The sequence below is a fragment of the Podarcis filfolensis genome (assembly GCF_964270895.1).
Source record: "Podarcis filfolensis genome assembly, chromosome: Z".
NCBI lineage: Eukaryota > Metazoa > Chordata > Lepidosauria > Squamata > Lacertidae > Podarcis > Podarcis filfolensis.
Genome location: NC_139617.1, coordinates 30,591,356 through 30,606,834, shown reverse-complemented (window position 1 = coordinate 30,606,834; position 15,479 = coordinate 30,591,356). Strand labels below are relative to the sequence as shown.

General features: G+C 45.2%; 1 protein-coding gene across 8 annotated transcripts; it reads left to right on the top strand.

Moving 5' to 3' along the window:
- Positions 1–422: 422 nt before the first annotated feature.
- EDA2R (ectodysplasin A2 receptor) lies at positions 423–14,910 on the top strand. 8 transcript variants are annotated; one of them, XM_083595319.1, is made up of 9 exons: positions 423–531; positions 2,158–2,281; positions 4,209–4,319; positions 5,818–5,996; positions 6,733–6,818; positions 7,858–8,022; positions 9,610–9,756; positions 11,283–11,365; positions 14,341–14,910. In XM_083595319.1, the coding sequence occupies exons 2-9, from the start codon at positions 2,234–2,236 to the stop codon at positions 14,425–14,427; spliced, it is 906 nt and encodes a 301-aa protein (XP_083451445.1). In that variant the 5' UTR covers positions 423–531; positions 2,158–2,233; the 3' UTR covers positions 14,428–14,910. The 8 variants fall into 8 exon arrangements, with proteins under 8 accessions (XP_083451445.1, XP_083451440.1, XP_083451447.1 ...); XM_083595314.1 differs by having other exon boundaries at positions 430–531; positions 11,283–11,794; XM_083595321.1 differs by having other exon boundaries at positions 457–531; positions 2,163–2,281.
- The last annotated feature ends 569 nt before the right edge of the window (positions 14,911–15,479 follow it).

Here is a 15,479-nt window from a genome sequence, read left to right as displayed (position 1 = left end):
TGGACCTAATGGTCAGGGGTCCCTTTACCTTTATAGATCTGAAATTGTTGTTTATGGTGAACATTTTTATATTTTCTAAATTTCTATTTTTAACTTTTCTTTTTTTCCTTTCTTCCTCTTCTTTTTGAATATTGCTTTATAGATGTATAAATAATTCTATTCATGTGTATATGTATGAAATTTGTTTCTTTATTTCTTTTCTTATTTGATATTTTTTGTATTCAATAAAAATTTAATAATAATAATAAAATAATAATAAAGAACCAAGCGAGCTTATCCTTCCAGTGTGTGCACAGTAAACCACGCCTCTCGGGAAGCTCAATCAGCATAGCGGCTTGGGCAACAGCCAATGGGAGAGCGGCTTCTCTTATCTCGCCTCTTCGCCTTCCATTGATTGGTCGGTAAGCCCCACCCCTCGGGAAGCGCAGTCTGTATAGCGGCTCAACCGTCAGCCAATGGGAGAGCAGTCTCTCTATTTGTCTCCGCCGCGGGATGCAGCAGTCCAGAGATATATCCGTCGCTGCTGTTCAGGTAAACGTTCAGTCTGACAGGTGTGCGCCTCCAGGGTAACTGCGCTGCGCCACCTTCAGTCTCTGCCTTGGGGTCGGTTCGGTTTGACTCCGAGGGCTGACTCGCTCGTCCTGCGTGTCCCCAGGTAATCGGGTCCGGAGGGCGCCTGCGGGTTTACAGAACGTGTACACGGTGCTCTGGCTGAGACCCCGTCGGGCGCGTCTAGGCATATCGCCACAGCCTGCCTGCCTGTCTTCGCGTGGGAAGGAGAGACGGGAGTTTTTGGCTTTCCCGGTTTCTAGACGGGGAAGACAAGCCGAAGAAGTATGGGGAGGGAGCGGAGTTGCGGGCAGGCAGGAACTGCTTTCATAGAATCATAGAAATGAACAGTTCGAAGGGACCCAAAGACCAAATAGACAACCCCGTGCAATGCAGGAAAGAAAAAAGGGACGGAGAAAGGAGCCTTCTCGACAACCCTCACTTTTTAAGAAATGTATCCCGCCCCCGCCTCCTAAAGCTGGGAGCCCGGCCAGGCTTCTTCGGGAATCGAGCCCTGAGCTACAGGCTTGAAGGGCAGCCAGGCGAAGGGGAGATGAAGCGGGTCCACGTGGACTCCTAGAGGCTGGGCTGCTGGGCAAGCCCGGGCTTGCAGCGTTGAGTCGGTGGAGGAGAGGGTCTTAATCTTTCATTCCAGGGAACTTATTGGCTTTCTGGCTCTTTGAACTCGACAGGTCGGATCCTGGAATGACAGGTGGTGAGGTTTAGTTGACAACAAAAGCGCACATCACGAATTTGGAAGCCACGGAAGCAGAGCCACTATTATTTTTAGAATCGGTCAATTTTTGTGATTGCAAGTTTTTAAAAACCGTTTTAAATATTTTTTAAAAACGTAACTTTTATTGAAGTTTTAAAATTATTAGAAAAGGAAAACAGGGAGATTATACCAGAAAAAGCATGATGTAGCATCAAGGTTTTTTTACTAGACCCTTTGGAAACTTAAAGTTTATGGAATCCCCACCCCTCCAAATTAGGCTGTCTGCCAAACACTTTGAGTACCAATATTCCAAATGAATACTGCATTTTCCTGTTGTGACCTACCCTGGGACCTAGGGTGAAGGCTGGATAATAAATTTGTAACATGTCACAGGAAAAATATGAGATAAATCCTCAAGGCCATGATTGTAATACCATATCATGTACTGTAGATTGATAGCTAGATTGGTAGTGACTGAGAACTAAACAATTTCTCCTTATCTGCAGTAATACGCGTGGTTTTATTTAAACTGTGACCTTCACCTAAATTTAAAAAATGCAACCAATGCATGCTTTGCTCCTTCCTGGCTTGCTAACTAATTTTTTTAAAATGTATTTCTATTAAAGAGTTCTTGGTTTACAAAAGTATGTGCAACGTCTCTTTTCAAGTTACATTTTCTACAGATCAGTTTCATTTGTTGAGACTTGCTAACTAAAATTTGAGCAGGGATTAAGAATGGCACAGCTATTTGTGATGCTGAAAGTTGTTTGTCACAACAAAGTTGCTTTGTATCTCAGGGTGCAAGAGACTTTTGGGGGGGGGATCACCCTGTCTGGGAAAATCCTTAATTCTTAATTCTCCCCCCACTCTTCCCCCTTTTTTTTCTTTCATAGTTTAGATCCTAAGGAACGAAGTTCACAAGGGTGCCTGGCCAGCTGCATTTCTGACTGAGGAACTGCTGAGTTTGAGATGATGAAGGAAGCGTGGCTGATGCTTATGGTGGCATTTGTTACCAATGTAAAGAATCTTCTCCATTGTTATCTGCTCCGTTGCATAAAGCTCTCTTGCGCTGTCAAGCTGAGGGGAGGGCAAGTGTTGGGGGATTATATCTAAATCTTCATTATGGGAGTTACAGAGCACAGCCTCTAATGATTGGAGAAATTCATAAGAGCTAAAGCTATCAGTGGGCTAGAATATCGTTTCAGAGGTGATAAGCTCCTGAAAAGCCAAAATAAGGTTGTGGTGCTATAATCTCCCCCCCCCCCCAAAAAAAACAACCCTGGGAATAAGTCCCATTTAAACACAGTGGAACTTACTTCTGAATGGACATGCATTGGATTGCACTGCAAATGTTTAAAAATTTACTAGGAGGTCGATGGGGATGAGTACTTTTATATCCCATATTTTCCTCCTAAGGAGCTCAAGGAGGAGTACATGATACTCCCTGTTCCCTCATTTATTCCTCTTATCCCAAGCCTTTGGTTTGTTATCATGCCATGTATTTTCGTGTCTTTAAACATTAAACCACTCTGTGATCCTCTAATGGAGGGCAGTATATAAATTTCATATCCTCACAACAGCCCTGCAATGTAGGTTAGGCTCAGAGGCAGTGTCAACCCAGGGTGTGGCGGCCATGGAAAAGGGAAACATCATTACAAAAGGCCATGAAAAAAAGAAAACTTCCAGTATTACAAATCTTACACAAATGTACTGTGGGATCACATTTGAAATGCTCCGTACAGTGCCAGTTGCCTCACCTAAAAAGGATGTGGTAGAGATGGTTCAAAAAAAGGGCAACCAAAATGATCAAGGGGGTGGAGCGACTCCCCTGGGAGGAAAGGTTGGTGTGTTGGGGACCTTTCAGTTTGGAGAAAAGGCAAGTACAGTGGTACCTCTGGATGCGAACAGGATCCGTTCTGGAGCCCCGTTCACATCCTGAAGCAAACACAACCGGCTTCCGTGCGTCTGCGGGTCGCAATTCACCGCTTCCACGCATGCGTGTGATGTCATTTTGAGCATCTGCGCATGTGCGAGCGGCAAAACCCGGAAGTAACGTGCTCCGTTACTTCTGGGTTGCCGCAGAGCGCAACCCGAAAATGCTTAACCTGAAGCTATTTCAACCCGAGGTATGACTGTAAGAGGGAACATGATTGAAGTTTATAAAATGGTACATGGCATGGAGAAAAGTTCTCCCTCTCTCATAACGCTAGAAGTCGTGAGCATCCAATGCAACTGAATGTTGGAAGATTCAGGACAGATAAACGGAAGTCTCTTTTCATTCAGCGCATAGTGAAACTATGGAACTCATTCCCCTAGGAGCCAGTGATGGCCACAAACTTGGATGGTTTTAAAAGAGGATTAGTCAGACTTCTGGAGGGAGAAGACTATTGTTGGTTAATAGCCATGATGGCTCTGCTCTGCCACCATAGCTGGAGGCAGCAATGCTTCTGAATGCCAGTTGATGGAAACCACGGGAGGAGAAAGGGCTCATGCTCGTTTCCTGCTTGTGGGCTTCCCATTTGGGCATCTGGTTGGCCACTGAGGACCAGATGCTGGACTAGATGAGTCATGGCCTGATCCAGCAGGGGTCTTCTTATGCACTTAATGAGCTGGGTGTTCTTGAAGGCAGGACATGTATAAAGTGCCCCTTTTGCAGGTCTCCAAATAACTGATATTCAGCAGTACCATGGTTGTGGGGTTTCCATCATTATGCACCAAGAGGTGTCTCTTACAGTGATTTGGAAGTTTCTGTGTGCAACAGGTTCAAGCAGAGGCACTTTGGGAGTTTAGGAAGTTAAGCCCTAAGAAAAAAGGATTGTTGTGCTGGTTTTTGTTTGCTCCATTTGCTGTACAATCATCCAGGTCCCTGGGAAAGATCACAACCTTAAGCTAAGGACAGATGCAAGTTAATGCAGACCTTTAGAGGCTCTTTTCCTTCTGACAGGTACCACAGTTGCCTGCCAACCCACTCACGTGCCAACAGGATGAGTACCTGGACGATCAGGGGAGATGCAGCCCTTGTCTGAAATGTGGTCCTGGAATGGAGCCTTCCAAGGTAATCTGAAGCTGTTCAGGGCTGTCAATAATACCTTCTGGGCTTGGCCCCCTCCGCTCTGGGCAGCAGCATAGTGTGGGTTGCCAGCATCTGGGACGGGCAAGTCGGTGCCAGAGTGCTCCATCCCACTGGAGCCAAGTGAGGCTGTGCTGCACCACCTACCCACAAAAGATGGAGCCCAGCTCCCCATGGGCCTGAGTTGCTCTGCCACCCACCAGGGTGGGGCAGATATCCCTGTGGGAGTGCCTGGTTGCACCCCCTCAGAATTTTGTGTCTGGGACCGTGCCCCCCCCCACCACACACACATTACACCACTGGCTGTGGGATGCCAGGTTAGAGATTCCTGGTGTAGAAGATTTTTTTCAATTGATCACTCCAGTTACAATATTGGAGACAGCTCTTATTTGATTGGAATAGGAACAGCTGCTGGGAACCCACATAAGTGGAGTCCACAGATCTATAAATCACACTCACTTATACAGAGGCATTCCCTTGAAGGAATGGGTTTCTTTTCCTGGACATCGGTCCCTGTGTATTTTGTGGTGAGCACATAAGATAAAGTATTGACGTGTTTTCTTCGTTCCCCTAAAGAGTCAGGGTCATCCCTTGCTGTGACTGATAAAGGAGAGAGCTTGTTTATGCAATTGTGTCCTTATTTTGCTTTTGCTCAACAGCTCAAGTTTTACGCATTTTAAAATGCTCTCTTTTGAAAGAACAAAAGGGGGGGTTTGAGTCAGTTTTAAACTTGCTACACAGAAACCCATTCCTTCACCCTCACCTTAGCTTTGCAAATGGGTAGAAATTAAATCATGTCCTTAGAGGAAATGCAGGTCTGGATTATTAGAGCTGCATTCAGCAGGAAGAACAAAGTTTCTACTTTCTATTACTGGTGTAAACTGTTAAATGGAAACGTTGTTGTTGTTGTTGTTGTTGTTGTTGTTGTTGTTGTTGTTGTTGTTACTATTACTATTTTTTTTATTTATTTACATTTGTATCCCACCTTTCCTCCAAGGAGCCCAAGGCGGTTTACGTACTACTTCTCCCCATTTAATCCCCATAACAATGTTTTGAGGTGGCATAGTCTGGGAGGCAGTGACTAGCTCCCAAGGCCATTCCGTGAGCTTCCAGGCTGAGGTAGCATTTGATCCCTGGTGTCCCAGGTCCTGGTCTAGCACTCTAACCAGTATGCCATACCGGTTCAGGTAGAAGACCCCTAACGGATGCAGTGAATTCGGATCTATTTACAAACTGTGTTTAACTGTGTCATTTACATTGTATAATTATTGAATTTTTATTGGGTAGCAGTAGGTACATGGGGATTGCTTGTTATATGTATTTTAGAAACTGATAGTTAAGAAGAAGGGGAAAAAACAACTTAGAAAAGGATGCCAAACCTTCTGCCTGTGGCATTTCATCTGGCTCTTTTTTGGTGGGGGGGGGGGGGACACGGTCTCAGGCTGCAGCTACAGTCAATGGCTTTGTTCCTGTGTTTCGACAGGAGTGTGGTTATGGTGAAGGGGGAAGTGCCCATTGTGTTCCATGCCCGCCCAGGAGGTTCAAGAACAACTTGAGCCACCTTGGCTGCAAGCCCTGCGTCTCATGCAGTCTCCTCAACCGGATCCAGAGACACAACTGCTCCTCCATCTTGAATGCAGCCTGTGGAGAGTGTTACCCTGGGTAAGTACAAGGTGAACTCCAAGAGCAACACAGGACCTGTGGAACTGGCACTCTTACAAGTGCCACATAATACCCATTTCACATTTGTAAGAATTCAATCTTTTAGTCCAGCAGCACCAACACTGGAACTCCTTGCCTGTTGACATCAGAGGGACACCTTCACTGTACTCTTTTCAGCAGCTGCTGAAAACATTTTTGTTTAGGCAAAATGTCCAGATGCTTAAAAAGTTGATGTCTGTTTTAAACCGTTGGTGGTTTTTTTTGTGTTTTTTGTTAATTGCTTATTTTTATCTTCTAAATGTTTGAAAGATTTGGTTTTTTGAAGATAATTATATTGTTCTCTTTGTGAACTGCTTTGAGGTGGTTGTTTTTCCAGTCAAGCAGTGTATAAACTTTATGAAATAAATAAAAAATTCTCATCAGAGTAGCTCTGTCCACTGGTTTGTGTTTTGGTGCAACTGAACATGAACTGGGTGCATGGTGAAGCATTCGTCCAATTGATTCACCCAGCATTGGATGTAGTAATTGTGCATTGGGAACAATTTGAGTGCATGGATTGGTCCTTAGCACTGCAGTGTTGAGGGACACAGAGAGCCAGTGTTGGAAAAATACTTAAACAGCAGCAATGGGGGCTTTGAGCTAATGACCACTGCACAGAGCATCCTCTGTCACTCAGGTTCTTTTGGTACATATGGCTCTCATAACTTGTCTGCTCCATTTTTCTTCCTCTTGACAGTTTCTACAGGAAAACTCAAATTGGAGGGCTCAGGGCTCAGGAATGCATTCCTTGCACAAGGCGGACCCCCTCCTCTGAGCTAGACTGTAAGTACCTGCTAGGTCTTTTGCCCATCTGTTTCCCCCAATTCAGATTGCAATTTCATCATGCCACTTCATTCTAGAACTGTTTCAACTGCAGCAGCGAGGGGAAAAATGCTTTAAAAGAAAGAAGTTCCATACTAAGGGGGTGGGGGCAGGGAACGCAAGATTCTACAATCTGTATCAATTTATGCACGTATTTCAAATTTCACATTTTGCATAACTTATTCTGCTGGTCAAGCGAATAAATCACTGAAGTTTCACTGAGACTATAAATCATGCCCCTGGAAACCCGACTCAGACCATTACCCTCTCGCAAGCTATTTTTGCTGTATCCAAGACCACAGTTTCTACTTGTGTAAAATTATAACAGCGTTGCTTTAGAAGCCCTATCTATTTTCAGGTCACTTGTATTTCTATATCCCATCTTTTTCTCCAAAGAGCTCAAGGTGGCGTATAGACAGTTCTCTTATGAAATCCCCACCACAGCCCTGTGAGGTAGTTTAGTCTGAGAAGCAGTGACTGACCCCCAACGTCTCACGCCGTGAGTTTCATGGCCAAGTGTGGGATATGAAACCTGGTCTTTTCCCAGGTCCTAGTCTGACACTCTAACCACTACGCCACACAGTACGTTGCACTTTATTGGGCCCTAACTCTCCCTTGTCCCCTTCAGTGCAGGGAGTTCCATAGATGGAGCTTGGAGCTTTTAGCAGCTGTTGACCCATAGAAGCAACACATGTCCTCACTGAAAGGGTTTTTTGCCACCGCCTCCTCATGCCTGCAGATTAATGCACCCTGAAGTAAAGAAGCTCATCTCCTGCTGGGTGGCCCTGCCAATTCCTTCAATGTTTTGTTTTCTGCAAACCTTCTGAGATGGAGGGCTGCAACGAATTTCAGTTTTGCAGTCTGGAAAGATGCAGCCCCCCCCCTTTTGCATTTCCTGCCCAGCCAATATGCTTACTGAAGGGCAACTGGGATCTGTGACCTTACTAATGAGTAAACTGAAGCATCTGTGGCTGTTCATTCCTCACTGATGTGTCTGCAGGTGATTCCGGAGAGAGCGTAGTGCCGGTGAAGTATCCCATACCTGCTACTCAGGACCTGCTCTTTGTGGTGCTGACCCTCACCACGTTTATCATCACTGGGTTGGCACTGGTGACCGTCACCATCCTCTACTGCAAACGGATCTGGAAAAACCACTGCCAGCATGGTGAGTCAGTCCTGTGCAGAAACTCTTACCCCCTTCCTTTCCAGTGGCTGCTAGCCATGGTGGCTCTGCCTCCACAGTCAGAGGCAGTCATGCTTCTGAATAGCAGGAGGGTGGGGAGGGTCCCCTTGTGCTCAGGTCCTGCTTGTGGGCTTCCTTTTAGGGGCATCTCGTTGGCCACTGTGAGAACAGGATGCTGGGTGAGATGGGCCACTGATGTGGTTCACTGGTCCTGCTGAGAGGTCTCACCTCTCAAGAGTTTTTTTCACTTCTACAGAATATGTTCTATTGCTTTCTCCACTTCCTTTGGCATTTCTTGCTGTTGACTACACCCTTCCCCACTTTTCTGCACCATCCTAGACAGCCCCATAATTGTGTCTCTTACCCCAGGGCTCTTTAAACTTCCTAAGTGTGAGCAGGTAGAATGGAGAGTACCTAGCAGGCTAGTGGGACCCAGAGGACCTATTCTTTGCACATCCCCTCTGGATGCTTGGTGCAAGTTACTGCTTTTTGTCCTCAGTTTCCACATTTGCAAAAATGGGCATAATAGGTGCATATCTCGTTGGGCTGTTGTAAAAATGAAAATGCTAATTGTGAAGTGCTTTCTATAGTTTGAGCAGTGCTTTTCTTATTATGTAATAATAACTGAGTTGTAATAAAAGAAAGGTGCTAGGTTGTCCTAAGTTACATATGTCCTTACTTTATAATAGGTAATTAATTACCAATCACAATAATAACTGGACTGGTTCTTTTCCTTTTTTGACAAGCTCTGTGGATAGTCAGAATGTGGTCAGGTGGGATTAATAAAACACACATTTGTTTTATTTACTGAATTTATATCCCACCCTTTTCTCCATGGAGCTTAAGGTGGCACATGCAGTTCTCCTTCCTCCTCACTTAATTCAACAACCCTGTGAGGTAGGTTAGACACAGAGAAACAGCAGTTGGACCCAAAAGTCTCACCCAGTGGCCTTCACATGGCCGACTGCGGATTCAAAAGTCCCCAAAAGTCCTAGCCCAGTGCTGTATCCACCACAGTACACTGACTCGCATCATGGCTATGTAGTCAAGGTAAAAAGGTAAAGGACTCCTGGATGGTTAAGTCCAGCCAAAGGTGACTATGAGGTGTGGTGCTCACCTTGCTTCAGGCCGAGGGAGCCGGCATTTGTCCAGGCAGCTTTCTGGGTCATGTGGCCAGCATGACTAAACTGCTTCTGGTGCAACGGAACACCGTGACGGAAACCAGAGCACACGGAAATGCCATTTACCTTCCTGCCACAGCAGTACCTATTTAGCTACTTGCATTGGTGTGCTTTTGAACTGCTAGGTGGGCAGGAGCTGGGACAGAGCAATGGGAGCTCACTCCGTCGTGCGGATTCGAACTGCCAACCTTCTGATCGGCAAGCCCAAGAGGCTCAGTGGTTTAGACCACAGCACCACCCATGTCCCTGGCTATGTAGTATCAGTTTCTCAGTGTATGAAGACTTACTTGCAAGGCTGATATTCCTGTTTTTTTTATTCCTTACATCGCTGATGACTAGGTGTGTGTGTTGACAGTGTTTTTCCTCTGTATCTTTTTTATCTTTCAAGCGTTCCACAGTAGTCAGGATTTATCTGACCAGGAGGGGACATTTGAAGATTCTGCCATGTCTGCTGGCTTCCGTTGCCGCACGTTCCTATCCAACTCCTTCTCTGTAGCCATCAAGCGTTTGAGTCCTTGGCAAAGGCCACAGGAAGGTAATACTCTAATGGTGATGCTCTGAGGCCCAGAGGGGGTGGGCGGTGAAGGAATTGTGGTTTCTCCATCTCTCTCTCTCTCTCTCTCTCTCTCTCTCTCTCTCTCTCTCTGTCTGTCTGTCTCTCTGTCTCTCCGTCTCCGCTTCTTTAAGCAATATAGTTCATGTATCCAAATACTTAGGATCTTATTCAAACACAGGAATCTAGCATGCTTAACAATAGAACTTTCGGACATCCAATGTAGCTGAATGTTTGAAGATTCAGGACAGATAAAAGAAAAGGGGCTTCTTCATGCTACACAGTTGAACTTTGGAACTCCCTGCCACAGAAGGCAATGGTGGTCACCAACTTGGATGGTTTTAAAAAAAGGATTGGGCAAATTCATGGAGGAGGAGAAGGCTATCAATGGCTACTAGCCATGATGGCTGTGCTCTGCTGCTACAGTTGCAGGCAGCAGTGCTTCTGAATTCCAGTTGCTGGAAGCTGCAAGAGAGGAAAGGCTTCTTGTGCTCAGGGACTGCTTGTGAGTTTCTCTTTGCGGCATCCACTGTGAGGACAGGACACTGGACTAGATGGGCCATTGGCTTGATCCAGCAGGGATCTTATGACCAAAAGATCGGCAGGATCATGAGGGTGAGATGCAAATGACAGCCTGCGAGAGAAGCCAACAGTAATTTGGCCTTCTTAGTTTAGAACAGGGGTGCACAACCTGCGGCCCTCCAGATGTTGTTGGACTACACTTCCTATCATCCCTGACCACATGCTATACTGGCTGGGGCTGATGGGAGTTGTAGTCCAGAAAAATCTTGCCGGGGGGTTGCAGTTTGTGTACCCCTGGATTAGAAGAAGCTCAAGGAAAGGGAAGCATGATCAGGAAGACCCATTGCTTTGAATAGCTTTTTTTTTCCATTTGCAAAGGTACAGATGAGACTGTTGCCAATTTGGGAAGGCAGAGGGAAAGTCCATTGGTGTTGGGAGGAGGAATTAGCTACATAGAGATCCATGAGGTGATTTGCCTTCTCCTCTTCCCTTTCCTGAGAGACCAGGGAGAGGTGGCTGTAGGAAACCAGTGCCTTTAAATTGAGAGATTTGCAGAGGGGGGTGGGGGGTCCTAATTACAACAGCATTTATGAAAGCCATATTCAAATACCTGAAGAGCTGCCGCATGGAAGAGGGAGCAAGCTTATTTCCTCTTGCTGTAGAGGAGAGCATGCAAACCAATGGATTCAAATTACAAAAAAGGAGATTCTGACTAAACACCAGGAAGAATTTTCTGAGGGCAAGAGCCATTTGACAATGGAATGGACTCCCTTGGAAGGTGGTGGACTGTCCTTCCTTGGATGTTTTTAAGTGGAAGTTGGGTGGCCCTCTGTCAGGGAATCTTTAGCTGTGATTCCTGCATTGCAGGGAAAAAAATGGGACTACATGAGCCTTCGGGGTCCCAACCTTACAGTTCTATAATTCTAAACAACATCTTGCTCCATGTTCTTAAATTGTCTCTTTTCCCCTCTCCTTGATTTTTTAAGGTCTGGCTGAAGCTGTCCACTTTGTCTCAAGAGTTCCTGGGGTTCACTGGCCCTTCCAGGAGCCCGACCAGGACTTTGCTCAGGTGATTCCTGCCAGCAACCAAGCTCCGCTGGGCAGGAGCGTTGCGGAGCACCAGCACTTTTTCAGGGACTCTGGCTACAGCGACTATTCCTTGACAGACCTTAGACAGGACTGTGGTGCAGCCCCCAGTGGCCCCCCAGTGGCCCCTGTCTCCTCATGTGCCACGGAGAGGCTACACCACTGGCCTCATGTCCCCGTGGAGTGTACGGAGCTGGACCTGCAGAACCTCTCCACCCAGGCTGACATCTTGGCCACCATAAGAGAAGAGAATCACCGTGAGGAAGGGGCTGCTCAGGCAGGGAACAGCAGTGGGCTGGAGCTGAACCCCACAACTCCTGAATGTCCTGCCTGCCGAGAGGCAGAGGCTTGGCTCTCTCCTCAATCTTTTTCATCCTTCCAAAACCTTACAGTTGAAAGCAGGGAGCAGCCGGTTAGTCACCCAACTTTCTCTGCTCTTTAGCAAAAAAACTATAGAAGGGAAAATAAGGGGCTGCCCTTTTTTATTATTATTATTATTCTGGCTGTTTTGATGTGCAGATTTCTATAGGCCACTTGACTGTAAAAAAGCAAAATTGTTTACGAAAAGAGTAAAAGAGAGATTACAGGTAAATACAGTTTAAAAAAGGGACGCGGGTGGCGCTCTGGGTTAAACCACAGAGCCTAGGACTTGCTGATCAGAAGGTCGGCGGTTGAATCCCTGTGACGGGGTGAGCTCCCGTTGCTCGGTGCCTGCTCCTGCCAACCTAGCAGTTTGAAAGCACGTCAAAGTGGAAGTAGATAAATAGGTACCACTCCGGAGGGAAGGTAAACGGCGTTTCCGTGTGCTGCTCTGGTTCGCCAGAAGCGGCTTAGTCATGCTGGCCACATGACCCGGAAGCTGTACGCCGGCTCCCTCAGCCAATAAAGCGAGATGAGCGCCGCAACCCCAGAGTCGGTCACGACTGAACCTAATGGTCAAGGGTCCCTTTATCTTTACCTTACAGTTTAAAAATAATATGGAAAATAATCAGTGATAAAATGAAATCCAGATTAAAGCTCATCTCGGCATTCTGCACATCAGGGTAGGCTTGTGTAAACAAAAATGTTTCTAGTAGTACCTGCTTGATGTAAATAGGCAGGGAGTTCCGAAGTGTAGATGTTGGCACACAAAAGGATAGATTTCTGGCAAATGCAGAGAAGTATTTTGTGGCACCTGTAACAGTTCTGGTTCTGCAAATGGCAATGGCTGAGTGGGTGAATGAATGAAATCTTTATTGCTAAAAGCTATAAGCCGTTACAATTGGTCACAATGTGTAGGATACAAATAATTAATTTAAAACTGAACAGCAACAACAGCAAAGCAAACATACAATAATGCAAAAATCACATTTACATATGTTAAGCACTCACTTCCCCTTATGATACTTGTATTGGTGCTAAGCTCACAGCTTACTTGCAGCCAAGGCAAATTTTGCAACCTGTGCAGTAATAAATATGTTATTGCCAGCCAGCAAAATAGATATTTGCTCAAGGGGAGGTTGGCTGGAGAGAGAACAAAGAATGTAATCAAGGATTTTTTTTCTAGGGGATGTATATAAAGAGCATCATAACAAATACTGTTGAATATCCCCCGCATCTCCCAACTCACAGATGCAGAGTCTTTGGTACACAGGGGTGTTATTAAATCTTCCCTTTAGATATGCGGAGGGCATACACTGAAAACACAAAGCTGTAAATGCTTTTCTAAGTGGTGCCAGCATGAGATTAATAAAGTATTGCTCCAGCCCAAAAGATGTTTTATATATTGGATACCAGGATGAATATGACATCTGGGACAGTGAATGAATGCACCACTTCTAACGGGAGGACATTACTATATCTATATCCCCAAATCTCTGCATCGTGCAATAATTGTGGCACAATCTTCTTTTGAAATACCTTAACTGTGGGGGCAACTAAACTCCCGCCCCTGACCTCCGCTAACCGTAATAAAGAATGAATCAAGTGAGAGGATTTCAGTTTAGCTGCGAGGAGGTATGGCTTCCAGGACAATTTTGAATTAAAACCCAAGCCCAGGTATTTATAATAGCATTGTTGTTCAATGGGTTTATTGTCCGAACTCCATCTGTGAGGTTTTCTCTTCTTCCCCAAAATCACCACTTTAGTTTTAGAATGCTCGACTGTTAACTGGGTTGAGCGGGTGTACATGGTGTAAGGTGATCGTGCACATACATTAGTCCTTAGAGGGTATGGCCTTCATATAGTACTTAAATACTTCTTTGCCACTTTTCTAAAGTTGTGCTCAAAGCAAATAATGGTCCAAAGCTGAACAGCATATAAGCAACTTTGCAGGAGGTTGGACTAGATGACTCTACAGTTCTGTGAGCATCTCAGTCACTATACCTGTTAATGCTATGAATGTCAGTTGGGTTAGGCACATACAGAAGTGTTTTGGGAGGCAAGTCTGCTCCTGATTTCCCACTCCTACAGGTGCCACATGGCACCCACTCTGCCTCTGTAAGAATGGATGCTGACTAGGGACAGAGGAGAAACTTGATTTAAACCTGCCTCACACACAGGTTTCAAAACCGAAACAGCCATCCTCCAAAACCTGGACTTCTCTAGCCAAGTGATGTGTGCAAAAAAGCACATACCAGCATAAATCATGAATAAAATTGTGTGTATTGGTGAAAGTCAGGTGCAAAAATGCATTGTACTAAGAGGAAATTGTTCTGCAATAACGTGTGTTAGTCATATACAAATGGGAATAATGGGAAGAAGTTGCACTAAAACACTTGAGTTTTCTTGAGGGGCGTGTGTGTGTGTATATATACACAAACATTCAAAGTGTTGAGAACTGAACTTGGAATAAAGAGGAAACAGAATGAAACCAAAAAAGAAAGATTTGCCCACCCCTAGTGCTGACAGAGTGATGTTGACAAGATTGCCCTGCAAGTATTTCCTACTAGCTGACTTGTTTATTTTTCCCCTTAGCAGGAGAGTGATATTTGGAACCTCGTAGTCAACACTGACGATGCCACACAAGGTGAAGAAGTGTGCACCATTTGCCAGCTGAAGCAGTAGTCCAGTTGTGCTCCAATGTGACATCAGAGTCAGTATGTCATACTAGGACCTAGGAAAGACCAGGGCTGAATTCTCCGCTTGGACATGAGGCTCATGTCATGAGACAAAGGTTCTTGAGAGCAGAATAAGTAACGCAAGGCCTACAAGGCCTACACAATCATTCAAGCCTGAAAACTGATAATTGTTAAAAGCAAACTGCTGAATCATTGTAATTTATCTACAGGATCACTCATTCTCTCTATAAATTTTTAGCCTGTTTGCAGGCAGGCCCAGTGTAGTATCTGTGCTGTTGTTGTAATGTGTTACTGTGAATGTAAATCTAAGGCAGACAAGAGTGGCTCCAGGACTCTAGTTAATCAGTAGTTAAGACTACGCCTCTGTGAAGAGTCAGATAGCTACTATGAGCACTCTGTGCATGCTCTTTAACTATGCTGTTTATGAACAAGTTAATTTTCTTCAATAAAGTTTAATTCTGTTTATGAAGAAGACTCTGCGTTGATTAATTTACCGCTGCGCGACAGTTCACTGGGTGGTCTTGGGTGTCAGTCACTCACTCTGAGCCTAAGCTGCCTCACACGGTAGTTGTGGTGATTAAATGAGGAGTGGGAGAACCATGTACACTGAGCTCCCTGGAGGAAAGGTGGGGTGATAATAAATGATTAAATCTCCAATAAGGAGCACCTGCAGCAAAACGTTGCAGTGTGTAATACTTCTATTCAGGGCTCCAACCACTTCCCCACCCTTCAGTTTTTGTTCCTCTCCCCCAAATACAGTCAGTCAACAATCTGTGGCCATCGAACATGCTCAAACCACCTTGGGGTGCTTTTCTGAGCAGGGGAGCACTTCCCCTTATTTCCACCCTCCCTTCAAAAAGTATTTTAGTGTGGCAGCATCTTGAGAATTCCCTGCCTACTCTTTTTGGTGCCAGCTAAAAACGTTTAGGAAAGCCTGTTGAGAAATTTTGAAAGTTGATGTGTTTGTAGTTCATTGCTGGTTTTAGCATTTTTGGATGTTTTATTCTGCAATATTTTTGAATGTTATTTATTTTGTAA